Below are 20,213 nucleotides of genomic sequence, written 5' to 3'. Positions count from 1 at the left end.
AATTTATGACAGTAACAAGCAATTTATGAATAAACTTAAAACTGATATGACAAACAGTACCCTGTGTTAATGACCTATGCACAGTAAAGTACCTAACTACAATCGCGGTACCATAGAGGAGTGCTCAATAACAGCTCAATAGAAATCGACTTTCTAGGGATGGGGCACGGATGGGTTCGACGCCCCTTAAAGCTCAGCTGTTTCTCGATTCCAGCTTCCGTAACATAGAATAATGCCGAGGCAAAGAATTAGGATAATATCAACACATCGGGAATTCCGTAATTTCATTCGGTGTAACCATTCCTCAAAACAGTAAATAGTTCTACGGATACTAATGTGAGCCGAAAAAAATCGAAAGCCACAAGACACTCTGAGGGTGCCAAATAATAAAACCGTAAAATTAAAAAGAAGTGAATTTTGAAGGTAATTTTAAAGAATCATTTTACATTTCAAGAAACGGTTTAAGCAAGCGATCAACTACTATCAAAATGAAACGCAATAAAAATTACACATTGAACAATTGATGTGACTAAACATGAATAGTGAAGGTACACACACTTATAATTAAACACTACATCCACTAAAGTCAATCCGAGTGAAGAAGGGAAAGGCATGACATGGAGAAAAACAGTCGTAATTGATGAATGAAATATATTAAAACCCCTTAAATATATATCCGAACTCAGTTTGCGGATCACTTCCCGATATACCTTTAATCGAAATCGCGAATGAATCGTCAATACTTATAATAACGCGAAAGTCAACAACCTGCGCGAATTTATCTCATATCTCCACCGTTACGACTTCCCTTTAATGAAACACCGCCTCTATAGTTGATGTATTCTTCCACGAAATCAGCCGCACGTTCTCCGAAGATCTCATGAGCTTCCTACTCGGAAATCTCACTCTCCCTTTCGCTGGCAGAGCGAAATGAACTTACCCATCACGACTGGGTCAACATCAATACTGCTTATATCGAAGTTTACAAACATCACAACAAGGTCCTTGATCTTTTAGCATTCAACCATTATTTTAATTACAATTACCAATGACAAAACCAAGAAACCTCGAGCGCAGGTATTCGACGCAAAGAAAGAAGCCGAATTTTAGGCGGCCATAGTTTCGTTACATAACCGTGATCGGCCGCAAAATGATAGTAGTTAATAGAGTAGCGCAAAAAACATCAATTACTTAATGAATATGTATAAAACAAACAATAATAGGATTCCAAATTCATATAATGGCACATGCTCTTTAAAGCTAGGCAAACAAACATGAGCCGCTCGCAGCGTACTTAGTCAATTTTATGACTGAAATAAATAAAGACAAAACTGAATTTTCTCCGAGGAATGATCAAATCATTACTTAGATATTAACATGCTGTCCACCAATGAATATATTAATTAACATTCAGTTACTTAAATAATAAAGAGAAAGTCAAGGCCACTTACAATATCTTTGTTCAGGATAAACTGCGGAAGAGGCCCTCTATTCCTATGGCACACATGGTTTGTGGGTGCACAAACAGAATGAAGACAGGCGTGGCAGTCTGGTATACACAATGATGCACACATACAACAGCACGATAAATGGCACGAGCACAGAAGTGTATGGAAAGACATTGTTCGGGCGCAATTGATAGGCGGACTGCAAGAACGGCAGACATCACTTCCACATGTGGCGATTCCACTACGAGAAAGAATAGCAGCCAAGGAGTTCACAGTTTCACGCACAGCAAACATTTCTAAGGGACTTCTGTTTACAGGCGATGCTACAGAAGGGCTTAACTGGACATTTTTCTTACGCAAACCATTAGTAAAACTTGAAGACCGGGGACGAGCATCGCAAGACCGAAGCATATAATTCTCAGCATCAATATTAAGGTGAGGTAAAGAGAGTTCAGGAGGCATCTTCGAATCATAACACTTATGTTGTTCCCCACCATCAAAATTTCTATTGTCCACCCCCACCTCATTCGGTGCTTCCTGCTCTGCGTCTTCACTTTTCCCCAATGGGATATTGGGATCGTTCATCTGTTGTTTGCGGCTGGTCACAAACCCAAATCGCCGCCTCATAGCCTCGTAATAACTGTCCTCCACCAGAGCGAAAGGGACAATCGGCACTCCGTTGCAGCGGCCCAGATCACTCATATCACAGTGAGATTCTATAAGGTTGTAAGGATGTTGGGCGATCTGTTTCGACTCAAGCCCATTCACTGAGTTGGGGATATACATGGATGAACTGGAAATTCCTTTCATTTCTCGGGTACCAAAATCAGACACATTTTATAATGGCTCGAGAACCGCCACTTAAAATTGCACACTACCCCGTCATTTAATACCTTATTCCTCTACCGATGACTTCGAGGCTCCCGACACCCTTACCACCGTCCTCCACTGACGCTGCGAATCTGCGGTTATTGCCGGCTGGCAACTTCACGAACTCCACGACAGAAGCCCCTAGCGTCGATATGGTGAACTTCGCGCTCTTCTCCGCCGGCCGTAGTACATATTTTAAGCGTGAAGATGACGCCGGGAGGCATACTCATTATCCTCCTAATTTTGAGTGCTCTTGCCTCTACGCTCTCAAGTTTTACATAGTTTTTAGGGTTGGCTCGTATCTCTATGTTAACCCACCTTTGATACTAAAGCTCTATGGCTATTTTAAATATTCATCGTGGAAAAAAAACTATCTGGCATTGAAAGGAGATAAAATATGTAACTGGTATTAATGAATGACTCCAACTAATGCTGAACCCTAGTCTTGGCTATATGAAAATTCATTTTTAAAACTAACAAATATCAATCGGATTTTCTGCATAGGTACATTTCAGTTACCCTAGACATTTTAATATAGATATTTGTAATGTCGAGGGAGATATAAGTATAATCTTCCCCAGAGAAGGGATAGGCCATTCACCTTTGATTATCGTTTGTACCTCGTCTAGTAGATTCTGGTTTTATGTGCCAATGTCATTCATGCTGAGGGGATTGGAGACTGGGATCAGGGTTACGCCCATTCAAGACCCAAGGGATTTTGGAGTTGATGCTAGCAAGAGCAAGGCTATTCTAAGATTTACATTGCAACATTACATTTAAGGATAAGCAACCATGGTTGCTTATCCTTAAGTATAAAAATATAACCTTGAATAAATTTACCTTCAAATTTTAGATGGAAGGCGAGAATTCAATGAAAGATGACAAAAGGTTTATCACAGGGGGTCACACTCATTGTCGGATCAGAGAGACACCAGATTCATGAGGCATCCCTGATACCGCGTATGCATCACTGAAGATGGCACTTAAAATAAACGGAATTATCTGATAGATCTACTAAATGTCCGTATCCCTCAAAATAACGATGAAGAAGCTTCTCTCCCAAGTTTCACTCATTTTATGAGTTATTTACGAGTACACGATTCAAAACATAGTCTGCGAATGTGCGCTGCTCCTCATCTATTAACCAAAACATTGATTAGGTTATTACCTAAATTTATTTTTGCCACCCATAGTTTCACGAGGCCCCTTACCAACAGATTGCAATGGAGTGCTGTGCTCTATCAACCTACTTCCTCTTGGGCCAACCTTTATCGCGTTATTTTTTATATGAGAACTCCTATGTGGGATCCATGAAACTGTCACTGTCCATTATTAATTAATATTCTGAATACAAGGGAAAGTAAAGAAGGGTAATTTATTACTCAATCCTTATGTCATTCATACGTTCCTTGCGGTTAAATTGACTAGTTCTCGCAACGTTTCGATCATAGTTTCGATTGTTGGAATTTTTTCGTTTTCATTTTCGCTCTTCTTTAGCGCTACTTTGCGGACAAATGCCAAACTAATTGAACAACGCTTTGATGGATTTCACTTCGTATTTACTATACGGCATACCAGAGGACTCTGATTCCAGCCACTCAGTACGGTTCACTAGTCCGTTCCAGTCAGTCCATCCACCCCGTGGTTTCAGTGTATCCATTCCTATCCGTCCAATTCACCCTATTCCGTCATATTCCGTCCGCAGTCCCCTCACCAACGGAACGTGTGATGAGTGAGAGGGGGGTTGGGCTCAACATTATTTAACATGTTGGTTCTGTGATGGTTCGGCCTGCCAGCTGATGCCAAGTCGTATGCAAAGTACACATTATGATAAAGTTGTGATTGTAGCCGGTGTTCATTGCAATGTAGTGGCTGAAACTGAATCTTTAGTGTGTGCTTTCCCTTCACCAACCTGTTTTAAGTCAGTTCTTCGTTTTTCCACGATGATAACCCAAGATACCAATCAATCAAATTCTTCCAGACGGAAAATTTGCCCATTTTTTATTGCTCGTAAAAATCGATTTTGTAGAATGACGGTGGGGGATGGAATGCAGTATTGTGGAGAACATGTCACATTTGATCCTCATATCAAGGTTTGGCCTTCTCTGTTTTGTTAGCCTTTATATACCATTATATTGTGATCCTTTTATTGAGTATTACAAATCAGTATGATACTCCATTGTCGCCTGAAATCGTCGATTTTTCTTGGTGTTTTGTTTTTTATATTTTGATTATATACCACCCTTAACGATAGCCTTATTAAATGTCAATTATTTCTAGGGGGATAACCAACGGATACCGTGCCCATATGATAGCAGACAGTGAGTAAATTGGTTGAATGACGCTGACGAATTGGGTTTGTAATTCAAGCTGTATGATGACTCTAAATTTTGCTATCATTTTTTCAGCTCGTGCTACGCCCACTCTCTTAAAAAACACATGGAAAAATGTAATGCCAGACCTACTGATAATCCTGTATACATTTCGAAAAATGTAAACAAAGGCTTGCTCACAGATTTCTCGGCGCCGAAATTGGGCCAAGTGGACGCGTCTTACTTGACGTCGTTGTTGGAAAGAGTGAGATCAGTATATAATGGTAATCTTAAAAACCTGATTTTAGTTTAGCATGGCCCTAGGATGTTTCCGTTTTGCTCCTGCAAATTTGCTTCTCGTTCGTCTACTATTCCTCATCCATATTTCATTTCCCTCCCTTTATTCCCTGTTTACACCTTCTGACTATTTCATCCCGCTCTCTGTTATACCCTCTATCTGCTACAATTTCCACCAGCAGAAAATAATCGCTTATATGATGTATGCCCTCTACTCTCTTTTTCCGTTTCCTAGTCCATCATCCTCATCTGTGATACTTTATTTTTCTGTGGTTAATCTCTTGTATGTCATAAATTTCCTTTATTTGTTAACGACTTATCAATTTGACCATATCATTGCTTCTTTTATTTTTTATCTTGCTTATTTAATGTAACTCACTTATTGGTATCGAGATTCAATCGATTGGTATCAACTTAAATCAATCAATCAATCAATTGTCATGGCCTTGTCACTAGTACAATCAAATTTCATTTTAATATTGCTACATTTCATTGTTACTTTTACTTGTGCTCTATTTTGAAGCCTAATATGTGTTTGTTCATAATTTTAAGTGCTTAGTAGAATTTTTACAGCCGCATCAAAACATGGAATGTTGTGGTATGAACCCTGAATCAGCAGCTCTGTCACTTATGTGATTCCTACCCTATTGGAAAAATTCAATGGGAAAAAATTCAATTGAAATGTTCCATTGAAAAGTGACAAATTTCAATGGAACGGTTCAATTGAAAAATTTTCAATGGAACAGTTCAAGTGAAAAAATTACAAATACATTAATACATCCAATATGGTAAACTTATTATTAGGTAGAATATACTTAACATCTAAATTTCACGAATCCCGAATTCTGAATAAATAAAACATGTGAACAAAAATTAAAGTTGAAATATTTTTAGAAGCAGTGTCATGAAAACTTTAATTGGGCTTTTCCACATCTTACATCACTTCTCACAATCATGAATAGTTATCGAACATCTGTATAGTTTTGCCATGATTACCAGAACAACAACTATACGATGAGAGCCACATCTTTTACCAGTTCAAACAACGTTGAATAGTTGTCGAAAAGAAGACTTTTTTCCGCGATTAGCGATAACAACTTCACCAACAAATATCTCACACGTCTTTATCTAAGAAAGGCTTCTTTAAAATACTGATAAATATACTTCTGGTTTGACATGAAGCCAACATAACTTGTTTTTCACAACAGAAACATGTCACTCATGTTTATACAAGAACACGGGAATTTCACTTCACACAAACAAACCTGCGTGATACACACTATTCCGACAATGCTAGTAGTTTTTTGTCGGCGACGTAACGCACGTACGCATAATTAAGTTATATAAATATGCTTACATTTTAAACACAAACGTTAGTATAACCAGTCAAAAAACTGAAGGCAAACGACACATTACTAAATGAACACACTACAGCACAACAATCACATCAAGACTTCCACTATATCACGGAAGAAACACACGAATGACCTAAAACAACGCTGTGGGGATCAAGCACAGGTTATTTAACAACGATACTAAATAGTCTTTTTTCCACAAGCAAAAAATTAACCACAACTGACCACAACCGAGTAAACCATGTGCACGTAAACATATGAATAACGGTATTTTTGATTTCAATTGAGTATTTGAGATTTCAATGGAGTATTTGAGATTTCAATAGGATATTTGGGAATTCCATTGAAAATTTGAGAATCCAATGGAATACTTGAAAATTCAATTGTATCTTTTCTTCGAATTCCATTGAATTTCCTAATATTCAATGGAATATTCGTATTTTCAGTTGTAAATTTGAAAATCCAATTGAATTTTTGGATATTCCATTGAAAACAAGGAAATTCCATTGAAAATTGGCATTTTCAATTGATTTCAATTGGAATTTTCAATGGAATCGGCTGATTTTTTCCAATAGGGTAATTGCATCCTATTTCTACTCTTGCCAGATCCCATTCCTCTATTATTCTATTGTGGATTAGGGAGGTGGTGATCTAGGAAATGATATCACACTCATTTAATTTTTTACATTCCTTTACAAATGATTAGTTTTATAGGTCAGCCATCAAAACTTAGTCTAAATATTCTTAATTAATTGCCTGTTAATATTAGAAGGATGAAACTGATACTGTAGGGCATAAAAAATGTCTGTCAAATGCTGTAACCTCAGCCGTATTCTGGTATGGTAAAGTGGTCCTTCCATTTCGCTGTGCTTGTAGGCAAGTCCTGATGAAATATTTTTTATTTATTTATGGCATGATTGCCTGCTTATGTGACAGGGCTCTCTCTTCACCCATGGCGTTAATGTGTGACTTAGCTGATTTAAGTCCAGCATTCCATTTAGTGCACATTTGCCCAAAAGATCTCTGCATGGGGATATTACATTCAAAGTATTTTTTCCTTGGCAACATTTATCTTTTATATTGCCTTGAGTTGTTCTCAAATATTTAAGTGATATTTTACCTATTTTATTCTTTCCAGGTTTGGGTGGCTTTGTTGTAGCAGAGCATCTGGAGCATAGTGTTCTTGATGAATCCCTGGCTGCACCAGACCTTGGCTGTAACGCTAAGAAGCACTTGATTCAGAACTCCTCCCTTCTAGGGCACGTGGAAAAATTTGATCTCAGGGGAAAGCTTGGCATAATAGAATTTGGTGCTGGAAAAGGTGAAATTAATAGTTATTCTGGGCATCTTTGTGGTGCTGTGACTAGAGTCTGCTAAAAGATTGTTCAAAATATAATAACAGAATTAAGAGAACTGAAAGAGGTAACTATGGGCATCCAGTTATTCTGGCAGTGTGTTCTCGATACCAATTTTCCTACATGCTGTGCAAATTATGGTTCAAAAATTCCACGTAGGAAGTGTTGGGTATTTCCCCCCTCCCCTTCAGCGAGTGTCGTCGCCCTATGGGTTTTCCAAGGACCAGCCGAGTCCCATTCGGCCCCTTTCTCGTGGTCTCCGCCAAGGGGACTCCGCCAAGTGGAGTGAGGGCAGTGCCATAACTCGAGGGTCAGTAACCCTCAGACCCTGGCATTCCAGGGGGATCAGGTTGGTGTGGTGGCTAGAGTGTTGGCTTCCCACCCGGCGGGCTCGGGTTCAAATTCCGGCAGTGGCAGAGAATTTTCAGAGACTGCCCGATCCCTGCTTGAATGTTGTGTGGAGGACATTTCAAGCGCAACACTCCGTCCGTCTGATGGGACGTTAAGCCGTGGCCCCCTTGGCGCCTTTCGTTAAGAGCAGGCTAATGTCGATGCCGGGTTTCTCTCCACCCTTCCTCCCATACCCTTCCCTCATGGCGCAAATGACCTCAGCTGTCGGTCGCCTCCTCCAAATACCATACCACCCTAGCATCCATGCCCTTGCCGACGGCGTGGGTGTTATTCAGTGGTTGACGAAAGCCGGGAGCGTGTGGACGCGGATTTTTGGCGTGCGCTTCCCTGTAAGTTGCACGCAAAATAAAGCGAATTCCATCGAAGGTGTCCTCGCCCTTCATTTATCATAACCCGGGGCACATATCCCCGTGCGCACATCTTCTGAGCCACCACGGGCCGGATTGCGCGAACAGGAAGTATATGCCTAGATAGGGATTTCAACCCACTATCTGCTCTTAATGTTCTACCACTTGATATACTAAGGCATCTTCTTCCTCTGAGGATTTTATTGACACAGGAGGATATATTTATGTATGCTGCCTGACTTGCCATGCCACAAAGGAGCATATATGTGTGCACAGCTACACATTCCCATGGCTAAAGTACATAGTAGAAGTTTTATAAATCATAAAATACAGTAGAACTGCATATTTACCACCCTCAGTTATATGATGACCTCACTGATACGCCAGTTTTTTTTGGTCCCATAAATGACCTCATGTGAACCCATGAATTTTGGAATTCGGTTATGAAACTTGTCATTTTTACAATGAAACTTATTTTTCCAGTCCCATGGCATGGACTACCTCACTTAATTGACTTTTAAAAGAACTCTCTTGTGGTAAAATTGTGGCAGGCACACCAATTTAAGTCACACGATTGGTCTTGCTGTGTACACAGTACACTGAGATGCTAATTTAGAATACATAATAAATTTTCAATTATCAACATTACTGTTTCTTAGATATTAGTTGTAATTATAGTAGGTAATCATTAATCCAGAATTATAAAATACAGAGTATGTTTTTCTAACAGAAGCTTTTCCAGAATTTTGCCAAATTTTATGTTATTCCATTGCTTCAGCAAAATAATGCCCAGATTAGCTTTTAAAAAACCTCATCTACACATATTTTGGCTTCTAAAGTCATCCAAAAAAGAAAATATTAATTCTAGTGTGCATGGAAGTCAAAGGTGATTCAAAATGGTAGTGACAGCAGCATGCATTGCCTTATTCCACGGAATCACCCCACTCCTGCAGGATGAATGGAATCAGGGGAACTAATAGCTAAACTTTGGAGAGTGAAAAACTTTTATCTTCAACGGAATGGAAGTTAGCCCTTTCGAGACGGTGGAGTTCTCTCCTTTGCTGGACTGAATCCTCAGAGATTTTCTGTCCCCTCCACACGGAGTATTTTTGTAGGACATTCGTTAAGAAGGGTCTTGGGGATAATCACACACTCTCAGCACCAACCTTTTTGACCCTTCCTAGTGGGGACTCCGCATTATCTCAGACTCCGAGGGTAGTTGGGCTTCTCCTTTCGGGGTATATAACCCTGCCATTGGCATTTGTTCGTGGTCAATCATGCTTTGGTTAGTATATGAATTAGCTATATGGATAACTGTTGCTTGCATGTAAATTGCAGACTTCGAATTGAATTCCTTATTTTATTTTGAGAATTGTTAAATTTTGAATGAAGCTCTACCATCAGTATTAATGCATTCAATGCAGCAACAATTTCCATGTTGATGTTTATGCCGAAATTGAGATATAAGTTAATATTTATTGTAGAATAGGGAAGTGCACTAATTTTTTTTATTGCCAATTCGAAAGTTTAGCCTAAAAAAGAAATATCACGAAGAGAAAGAAAATCACAGTTGCTTTTATTTCCTGCATCTGGGATATGCACTTTAAAATGTTTTGAAAGTTGGAAAATTTCATGTTGCGTTGAAACACAGTGCCTCCATCTTGATTGAGATGTGACATCACAAGGCAGTGCACGCAGTGGAGTATCGCTGTATTCCGTCGCCTTCTTTAGCGTGGTGAGAGTTTCCGGGAATCGTTAGAGTTTGCTTCCTAAAAATGTTGGCTAGTACGGGAAACATGAATTCAAAAAAGAATTATAAATGGTTTTTTGTTCCAAATTGTATCTTGGCGTCGAAACGAACGCCTGGAGAAGATATTCATTTCCGTACCTAAATCACAAGCCATCCAGAATACATGGTTCAAGGCTGCTCCTGACTCTTACCTATAGATGATATTCTGTTGTGAATATCATTTTAAGGTATATTAACATCTAGTTGATGTTTATACTATAATAATTTACTTAATAGGCACCTCATTCATATCAGAGACTGTGTTGAGTCAAAATGTAGCATCTTCCACATAGATCTATGTAATGTGTAAACTGAAAGTAGTTTGGTTAAAGAATTATGCCCTTGTTGAATTTTTGTACATATTTGTTCCAAAAAGTTAATTCCAAAATCCATTTTCTTTCAAACTAACCAATTTGTTTCTGTCTGCAGATGGAAGAAGACTTCAAAAATTTTATGCAATACAAATTGATGGGAGTTAATATTAAGCTCAGGGCCAAAGCTGGAACAATTCCCAGGATATTTGATTGCCAAAGTGACAGGAAGAGAGCTAGGAAACTTCAACCAAAGTCGTCCATAGAAAATGCCACAGAAAAATGGTGAAAATGTTATTGATAATGTCCCTTAGGATTTGTGCGTAACCAATCGAATCATCACCTTCTGATTCCTTGGTATTGCTGTAAACATACATAAGAGTGGGTTATTATTAATAATAAGTCCACAATAACTTAATATTGCAGCAATATCTACGAAATTACATAGGAGAAGGTGTTCATACAAACCCGCTCACCACTTAGCCTTAACGCCTCGCATTTCTGGAGTGTTGAACCTGTCCTCCTTTTTCAAAAATTCGGTGACCATAAATGCATCAAAATTTGGTAAATCGTTGGACTTTGCCTTCTCCCAACCAATATTAACTTTTCTTGAACCCATCCTGGATGGGGAACCACAGCAACAACCAGCCAGCAGGGAAATACGGTAACATCCCATGATTATATTTGCGAAGGGCAAAAGTTCCGGCCGGTGTGAATGCATTCGCAACGAATAAGCCTTGCAGCAAACGTCTGAAATAGGTCTATTAGACTGACTCAGTTCTTACAAAAAATGTTTTGGTATGGCAAATGGCATTGTGCCAAAATATACCCAGCGAAAAATAAGTACCATCATCTACTTATTGAAGTTTCAATGTACTGTTCACACTACTCTCTCCAAACTTAATGAAGCTGACACATAAATGAATATTAATATATTACGCAATGATGAAGTCATGTAATCAAAAGAGAAGCAGCCACATATATATTCTGAAGATATTTTATGACAGCAAAAAATGGATATCCTCAAATGCAGTCATTTTTCCGTGCAAGAATGGTGGTTGAACTAAACAGCGTAGAAGCTGCCTTCTGTTACTGCCTTGTGACGTCACGGCCAATATTCAACATGGACACCCGTTTTAGCGGCCTTTGAATTTTTCCATTTTTCGGACAGTTATTTCGAATCAAGTATACACTACTAGGATTTAAACTGTGGTTTTACGACATTTTGTTATTCTGAACTCTAATTTTAAAAATGTGTTTGGTGCATTTGAAACACTAGTGTACTTTCCTATTTCGTTTAAAAATTGTAAACGCTGCTCAAAAGACAAATAATGCAATTCTTAGTTCATATTTCTTGAGAAAGGAACAAAATTTATTTGGAAAACTGACTGAATGAACAATTGAATGACCCCTTACCACAAAGAGGGGTAATGTATGACATAGAGTCCGGGTATCTGCTCCCAGATTTTAGGGCACGACCTAAGTCCTGCTTTGTTGGGTCCTGAAACTAAGACTTCGCGATGCCCTGCGACTGTCATAAAAAGGGGGAGATCAAGGAAATGTATATTTTCAACATTTGTTCTCCTGCATAGAAAAATCTCCAACGAAAATTTGTGGCTTTTATCTCCTGGGTCAAGAAACGTCCTGCCGCATATTTTCATCATATGAGAGAATAGGTTAATGAATAAAATTGCCAGTGCCTCTGGAGTTTGGAAATTTTGTTGGTTTCCTGCTGTTGTAGTCAACCACCAAATAATTTCATACCACCATAAAAATGTTTTACTAGTGGAAACAATTAGATAAATTTTTGAAATTCAAATTGATATTTTTGTTTTTTAGGGCAATTGACCTATTGGCTGGCAAGAGCTCTACCTCAACGTGATGAATGTCAATTTATTATTGTTGACAAGGGAACACTTCGACACAAGTCTGAGAACAAGATAAAGGAACCATCTCTTGGCAATGTAAACCGATATCGTGTGGATATAGCTGACCTTCGGCTAAGTCAATTGCCTCCTGCTTGTGGTGTGGATAGATGCATTGCAGTTAGTAAGCATTTGTGTGGTGCTGCCACAGGTAAATGTTTGAGCTCTTTAATGTCATTAGTTCAAATGTTTATTTTGGAAATTGGTTTGCTGCAGCTTTCTCTTCTATCAGCAACTCACTGCCTACTCCTTCTCTAGAAATATAATTTTACCTTATCAGTGTGCTATTAATTTTCATCAGTACGCATTTTATTGCCATTCTTAAAATATTGGCTTAACACCCTTAGAATATAAATTAATACCTTGGAGATGAATAAAATTTCCCTGCTCACTGCATTCTCTTAAGGCCTGTTTACATGATGCATTAATCCATAAGAGTTAATGTGTGCATGAATGCGTGAATGAACACAAAAATTCACTGTGTAAACACCCAACTTGTGTAAATGCATGTTCATAAAAGAGAACCTGTTCTTATTTGGTTCATGCATTAACATGTTCCGTTCTGGTCCACAAAATTATTCATGCCAATGGATATTAACTCAAATGTGTGAATGTATCATGTAAAGAGGCCTTCAGGATTGTCAATTTAGTCTTGGGAGTTCACTATTTTTTCAGTTCACATTTTTATTCATAAATTCGGCACAACTTTCTTTACCCTTTCTCCATTTTCTATCCTACTTCTCATCTTATGCCCTCAAGAAATAGTTACACCTCCATTTAGCCACTGATAAGAACAACCATTCTTTCCCTGTTCTGGCTAGTAAAGGGGCGGGGAAGTTTTGGACTCTTACGAGATTTATTTTACATTAGCACAGATTTGTTCACAGCTTCTGCAAGAAATCCCCGGCGAAAAAATCATTCGCCTTGACTGGGATTCGAACCCGGATGCCGGATTTCCGGTCGAGTGCTTATGCACTTAAGCTACCGAGGCATTATTCTTCTCCATGGAAATTTGAGGACTATACCAGTCAATTTGGTATGGACTGCTGAGCATATAATGCGACAAGCAGTATAAATTGTGCGCACAGTGCCACAACCCGAGAGCAAAGCCCGAACTTTGAATATGTAGAGGTGTTCCTCTTGACTAATAAATTCCGACTGTGGCTCTGTAGCTACGCTTTGGACTGCTTGTCGCATCAAATGCTCAGCAGTCAATACCACCTTGACTGGTATAGTCCTCAAATTTCCACAGAGAAGAATGATGCCTTGGTAGCTGAACTAGCTAAAGCACTCAACAGGAAACCTGGGGATCTGGGTTCAAATCCAACTCAAGGTGAATGAATTTTTACCACAATTTGTGGATCGTGGGTGACTCCGTGAAGTTATCGCCGTGACTAGTCTTGGAATGCTGTTTAAAATCTGTTTACGGAGTTGATGCTGTGCTGCTTTTAATGGGAAATGATAACCTCTGTCGTATAAGTACCATTGAAAGTTTATGCAAGTTTGTGTATTTGTCACAGATGGTTGATTTGATAATGTTAAGTAATGTCATCCTAGTTGAAGCCACCAGAAAGTCCCCTGCAGCTTCATATGATGCTTTTCTCTTTCTGCATTGATTGATGAAAGCACATGAAAAGATATCTGTGACTGTGGGGGGGTATCTTTCTGCAGCCCTTGTTTTCACTCAGTGACAGTGCCATAAACTCAGTTGGTATTCGGCTTTGGGGCAGAAATATGTGTTTGTGTTGATATAACTGTAATTTCCCATTTTTTTTCTTTCTTTTAGATTTGGCCTTGCGTTGTGTGATAAATGGAGTTGAAGAGTCTGACAAGTTAATTGTGGATGGCATAGTGATTGCAGTATGTTGCCATCATAGATGTGACTGGAATAGTTACACTGGGAAAGATTTTTTATGTGTAAGTTTTTGTTGGAATGGTTTTGTTCTGTTAGTTAAAAGCTTATGGGCTATGGTTTTGTATTAACCTGGAGCCTGTGTCTTTTATAAGTACTCTTTTAAATTTTTTTTAAATTCTTTAAGGTTTTTACCTGATAGTAATTTCAAGCATTACAGTGTAACCCACTCAACAGCCTTACCAGGGAGACATTAGGTAGACCAACCACCCAAACCTCTCTGCTACACATTCCTACCATATCTGTCAGGATCTGAAGAATTTCACATCATGAAAGTTTTGGTGCAAATGTAGGAACGTAAGAGGGAACATGAAAATTCACTATTTAACTACCCAACTTTTACAATTGCATGCTCATAAATAGAAATTGTTCTGACTTGGTTCATATGCTTGCACATGTTTTGTTCCGTCAAAAGAATTTCTGTATTCATGCATTTACAGGGATGTGTTAATCTATTGCCTAACCAGGCCCTTAAGCTAAAAAGCAGCTAAAAATAGGGTTATAAAACATTGAGGTTGGAGATGGGCTGGCAAAGCTCCAAAATGTTGGCAGGAGTAGAGGCTTTGACGGGGTTGGAAGTCTTACCTTTTCACCTAGCTTACTGATGAACTTCCATAGTGGCCTGTAGGTAATTAGAGGTTTAGGCTGGAAATCAGCAATGGTACTGTCTGTAGAGACAGTTACAGTGAACTCTCGATAATACAAAGTCAGAGGGACCGGAAAATTAGGACTTCCTAAGATTGAATTTCGTAATTTCAAGTCTTTTTAATAAGAAAAATGTATCTTTTTGCAAAAAAATGTTTGCTTTTGTTTCCACCACTCCCTTTTGTCTATAATGGCCCATCTTTAATGATTTCGGTGGTTATATATGCTAGAATTGTTAGAAAATGCTTTATGTAATTTTATGCTGTGAAAGATCTTTAAATAACTATACCATTTTAGAAAATGTAATCAATTATAGAATTGAAAATTTTTACATAAGAATTGAATCTTAGAAATATGTGGTCAGTATGAAATGGCAACTATTAACTGCGCATAAGATAGATATTTGTTTCCAACACCGATGAAATTTTCATGGCAGCCAGCCTAACCACCATTTATCTTATCTTATTTATAACCACCCTCTTATCACTCAGTGACAAGAAAAAGAAAAACAAGGGTCTTGGCCCGTTTCCAAAATAACCTTCTATTAGGTAGTAATTATCGGTAGTTCCATATAGGGTAGTTTCCTTCATTAAAGAAAACGAAAGGCATTGATTGCGATTCGTTACCCACCATTAGTGTATTGATAATATACAAATTATTTCGTTTTAGAAATCCCAGTTTAGACGAATGGCAATGGTCAGTTTTAACCGCTTTTGAAAAAGGCCAAATTGGTGCCCATGCAATGCCACTCCACGTGACGTTACAGGGATCTAGTTTCTATACGAGAAGATAGGAGTTTTACATCGTCTGAGATTACCAATGCATGCATGAGGCACAGAGCTCAGGGAAACATGTCTTAATAATCACCTATTAAAACTGCCTAAGGTCGGGAAGTTTTCTTCACTTGATAGGGTAATAAGAATCCTTATTCAAGCCAAGCGCTACCTTCTAGCAGGGTACTCTGCTACCTGCTAGCATCCTGCGTCGTAACAGCGCTCAAAGCCTCGCCCCAAGGTCACCTCACACGGCGACAGCGGAAACCAGAATGACGTCACACGGGGTTTTCCCAGCATTCATACTTAGCCGTCATGTTTTCGGGCGCTTGAAATTTTTCACTTTTCATTTAATCGCCAAAGATAGATATAGTCATTTAAAAATCTAAAAGTGTGAAATTCGTACTCCAGGAGTGATAATCTGTCGATTTAGGCAATAAAAAAATAATAGGAAACCACCGTATTGTCAGGTGAATGTGCGATCTTTTTAATTAGTTTTTTTTTTAAGGTTGAGTTGCATCTTAAATTTTTTCGGCTCTCGGTACTGGTCCGGCTCTCCCCAATCAGGTCTGGGTTCCCAATACTCAGTTCCAAAGCTCTTATTATCTCAATTAATTGCTAATATAAATGAACAACCACGAGAAGTGAATGAAAACAATTTCACTAAGGATGTAATTAAGGAGGAAAGCTCTGTAAAACAACTCGAGATGTTCTCCATAATTTTACTTGCCAATGAAAAAAGTTTAAACAGCGTGTTGTTAAAGAATGCTTGATAAACCTGTGTCACATTACATCACCACTGGAAATGTGTGAAAATCACCACTACCACTTTGATTGCCTTTCGGTTAGCCATTCTCTTGATCTTTTGCAGGAAAATGGTTTTGAAGCCTCAGATTTTGGAGTAATGTGTGGAATTGCCAGTTGGGCCACTTGTGGCACTGGACAGAGGAAGAATGCCCAGTCACCAGAGGAAGAACTTAAGGGTGAAGTGAAATGCCAGATGGTTGAAGGAGAAAGGTAAAACTTTTCTTACGTTACTATGTTGTATTACAATGTGCGTGGTATGCATTGTATTGATTGATTAGTTTAATTGATGCAAGAGCTAATAGCTTCAGGTAATAGTGATGATATACTTTGCTCCTGGCGTCAGTTGGTGGCTCATTGTTATCACTATCCCATCCCAGAGTTCTTGAGGAAGCAGTCGCAATTGTTGTGGAGTTAGCCATATTTTGCCTCTTAGAATATACTGATCACAAAATAAGGGATTGCAATTATTTTCAATAGGTATGCAGTGGATGAGTCATGGTGTAGCTGTAGTTAGAGGGGATCGGGTTGATTGTGGTGGCTAGTGTTGGCTTCCCACCCGGCGGGCTCGGGTTCAAATCCCGGCAGTGGCAGAGAATTTTCAGATACTGCCCGATCCCTGCTTGAGTGTTGTGTGGAGGACATTTCAAGCGCAACACTCCGTCCGTCGGATGGGACGTTAAGCCGTGGTCCCCTTGGCGCCTTTCGTTAAGAGCAGGCTAATGCCGACGCCGGGTTTCTCTCCACCCTTCCTTCCACACCCTTCCCTCATGGCGCAAATGACCTCAGCTGTCGGTCGCCTCCTCCAAATACCTGTAGTTAGAGGAAGAGTTAAGGTTTACAGTTACATTAACTTTTACAGTTTATATTTTGGTCATGCAATCATTAGGAAGGCAAAAGTGTCCAGGAATATGCAAAGGGAGTTGATAAGCAGCTTATTTTCAGAATAATTATTATCATTTATCTTTCAGTGAAAAAATGTTCTGGATGGATCAGTAGGATTGAGAGTAAAGAGGAATGGTCAGGGTTCAATTGATCATTTACAACTGCCAGGTTTTTTACATGACATATTTATTTCATGTTCTTTAATAAGTTTAGTTTCTTCCCTTGCTTTCAGTACAAAGAACAAGAATATTGTAATCACAGCAACAAATTATATCTTTGAGACCTAAGAGTTAATATCAATTAGTGACCAAAGTGGTTATTATTATCAATTTGCCTGTCTAGCTCGTCGTGAACTTCCGATTTTCATAATTTTAGCACTATTTAGGGGAACAAGATAAATATTTTTGAGTTTCAAAATGTTAAAACATCCATAATGAATTCATATTTCATGAAATATGATGCATTGGAAGTAATAATATGATTTTATAAAAGTAGCGATTGCTTACTTCTCAATATAGTAATAATATAGTTGCCGGGCTCGGTGGCATCGGGGTAAAGTCCCCGGCTGCTAACCTAGAGGTCGCAGTTTCGAATCCCGCCTGGGTGGATTGATCACCATCCAGGGCATGGATGTTTGTGATTGTCCATCAAGTTAATTGGAAGAGAGGACAACAATGTCCTAAATTCGCTTGAGAAAATAAGACGAAATAATGATATATTTAACTAGATGCTTTACAATACAAAATAATAATCACTTTTTATTTCACTTCTCTGCGTTGATTACAAGCAACAAAATATCATTTCATTACCAGCTATTAAATTTAAAAATAACCATAGAAAAATAAAGAATAGGTGTGCGATATTCAGAAAAGTAAATTGAAGTGGAAGGGGCTGAAGGCATAATCAAAATCCAATCATCATTGTGTTTTCTCTTTTTATGCCACTCAATCCATCATCATCCCTAATAGTCCTTGTTGTTGTGTATTTCAGGGAAAGGAGGTTGGATTTAACTCCGGAGGAGCGTGAAGAATATGGGAAGATGGTTAAACTTATCCTCGATTATGGCAGGAAAAGGTATCTGGAGAGTAGAGGATTCATTTGTAATCTGCGATATTATGTTGATCCAGATGTGTCTCCTGAAAATGTATGCTTGTGGGCAAAACTAAAATCCTGAACTTATCAATCCAGAACTTAGTGTGTGGATATGGATTCACTTAAGGATATTTGTTACCATAAATGTAGGCCATTCTATTGTTACTCTAGAGAACTGGCTCCCACTCTGATACCAAATGCAGAAGAATATTCAAACTTCAGTCAGAGAAAGGCAGTGTACACATTTTTAATGTTGCTGGGGGTACTGGTGTCTTACCTGTCTACATTTTGATCCTCCAAAAGTGCAAGAATGAAAGAAGTATGTATGTATTTTAAATGTTCCTAGATACTAAATTCTTTTCATGCTGAAGATATAATTGCTAAGAAAGCACATTGGAGTATATTGACATTTTACTTTTGTTAGTCACAATGATGACTCTTACAACTTGAGTAGTTATGTGTAACTAACATCAAGTTGGAAGAATACAATGGGAAAACTTTTATACTAATTTTTAAATGTCTAAACTATTCTGAAAATAATGAAGTCCTATTTTTTATAAATTGTGCATGCATTCTGTACATTACAAAATTGCAAATGTAAGTGCTCACTCAACGATACTAATTACTGGAACGGATGGTAGATATTAATTATATGTTAATATAATTAAATATTCAAATTTCAGTTGGAAAAAGGCAGTGTACACATTTTTAATGTTGCTGTGGGTACTGGTGTCTTACCTGTCTACATTACTTTTTTATCCTCCAAAAGTATAAGGAGTGTGAATGGAAGAAGTTTGTGTATACATTTTAAATTTTCCAATGTGCTAAATTCTTTTAATCCTGAAGATATTTTGCTAAGAAAACATGTTGGAGTATATTGACATTTTACTTTTGTTGGTGACAATGAATCTTATAACTTGATTAGTTATGTTTAACTAACATCAAGGTGGAAGAGTACCATGGGAAAACTTCTACACTTATTTTTAAATTTTTTAAACTATTATGTGAATAATGAAGTCCTATTTTTTATAAATTGTGCATGCATCCTGTATATGTATTACAAAATTGCAAATGGGAGTGCTCACTTAAAGATACTAGTCACATGAACAGATGGTATATATTAATTATATGTTCATTCATTTCAGAGAAAGACTGAAATTTATACTATTGTACTGTATTATTGTACTGCTGAGTACTGAACTCCTTTTAAGTTAAATGGTGGAGAAGTAGAGTTAGCATTCACAATATCCTGTGCTATTACCTTATTAACCCTTAGACTTTGGGAATGTTTTTAAATGTTATGTTTTACTGGGTTGGTTGGGGAGAGGTAAGCTGTATTAGTGATCCCTACAGTGATGGAAAAGTGGACTTGGGCTCAACGTGGGTAGCAATAAAAATTTTGGGAAACTGAAGAAGGTAGTCAAGCAATGGTCAAACGTTTAAAAATATTTTTCCTCAGGGTACAAAACTCCAGTCTAAGGGTTAATCATCAGGTGGACACTGCCTTCCCAAGGAATGAGAGAAATTTACCCTTCCCATCATTTAAAGATAAGAAAGCTGAGATAGTGTATAAAATTGAAAAAGCTTTCACAAGTGCGTGACAGCCATGATTGGAGTATGCACTAGCTATAGAGGGTACAGAGAGAATGGCAGCAGGTGATAGAAAGTTGTAGGATTATTCA

The 20,213-nt window shown here is 38.2% G+C and overlaps 2 protein-coding genes across 2 annotated transcripts in view; one reads left to right on the top strand and one right to left on the bottom strand.

Annotated features, from left to right (window-relative positions):
- LOC124170628 (phosphatidylinositol 3-kinase regulatory subunit alpha-like) overlaps positions 1–2,419 on the bottom strand; it is a 56,666-nt gene extending 54,247 nt beyond the window's left edge. Inside the window, exon 1 of the mRNA XM_046549471.1 lies at positions 1,452–2,419. Coding sequence (XP_046405427.1) covers positions 1,452–2,258 — 807 coding nt within the window. The 5' untranslated portion in view covers positions 2,259–2,419. The remainder of the gene's footprint in view (positions 1–1,451) is intronic.
- Positions 2,420–3,945: 1,526 nt separating this feature from the next.
- On the top strand, positions 3,946–19,698 carry LOC124171014 (tRNA:m(4)X modification enzyme TRM13 homolog). Its single transcript, XM_046550143.1, has 8 exons — positions 3,946–4,411; positions 4,599–4,639; positions 4,727–4,914; positions 7,421–7,603; positions 12,335–12,571; positions 14,207–14,337; positions 16,622–16,767; positions 18,430–19,698. Exons 1-8 carry the CDS (start codon positions 4,118–4,120, stop codon positions 18,611–18,613), a joined length of 1,404 nt encoding a protein of 467 aa, XP_046406099.1. The 5' UTR covers positions 3,946–4,117; the 3' UTR covers positions 18,614–19,698.
- The last annotated feature ends 515 nt before the right edge of the window (positions 19,699–20,213 follow it).

Source organism: Ischnura elegans, chromosome X (assembly GCF_921293095.1).
Source record: "Ischnura elegans chromosome X, ioIscEleg1.1, whole genome shotgun sequence".
Lineage (NCBI taxonomy): Eukaryota > Metazoa > Arthropoda > Insecta > Odonata > Coenagrionidae > Ischnura > Ischnura elegans.
Note: the sequence above shows the minus strand (reverse complement) of the source record. Positions and strands in the feature narration are given on the sequence as shown.

What these genes read in the sequence shown, in the direction of transcription:
- LOC124171014 (XM_046550143.1), top strand. Translation starts at nt 4,118, where the DNA reads ATGCCAAGTCGTATGCAAAGTACACATTATGATAAAGTTGTGATTGTA. An exon ending in AGTGAGATCAGTATATAATG is followed by an intron (nt 4,915 to 7,420) that starts GTAATCTTAAAA and finishes TATTCTTTCCAG; the next exon opens with GTTTGGGTGGCTTTGTTGTA. An exon ending in CAGATGGTTGAAGGAGAAAG is followed by an intron (nt 16,768 to 18,429) that starts GTAAAACTTTTC and finishes TGTGTATTTCAG; the next exon opens with GGAAAGGAGGTTGGATTTAA.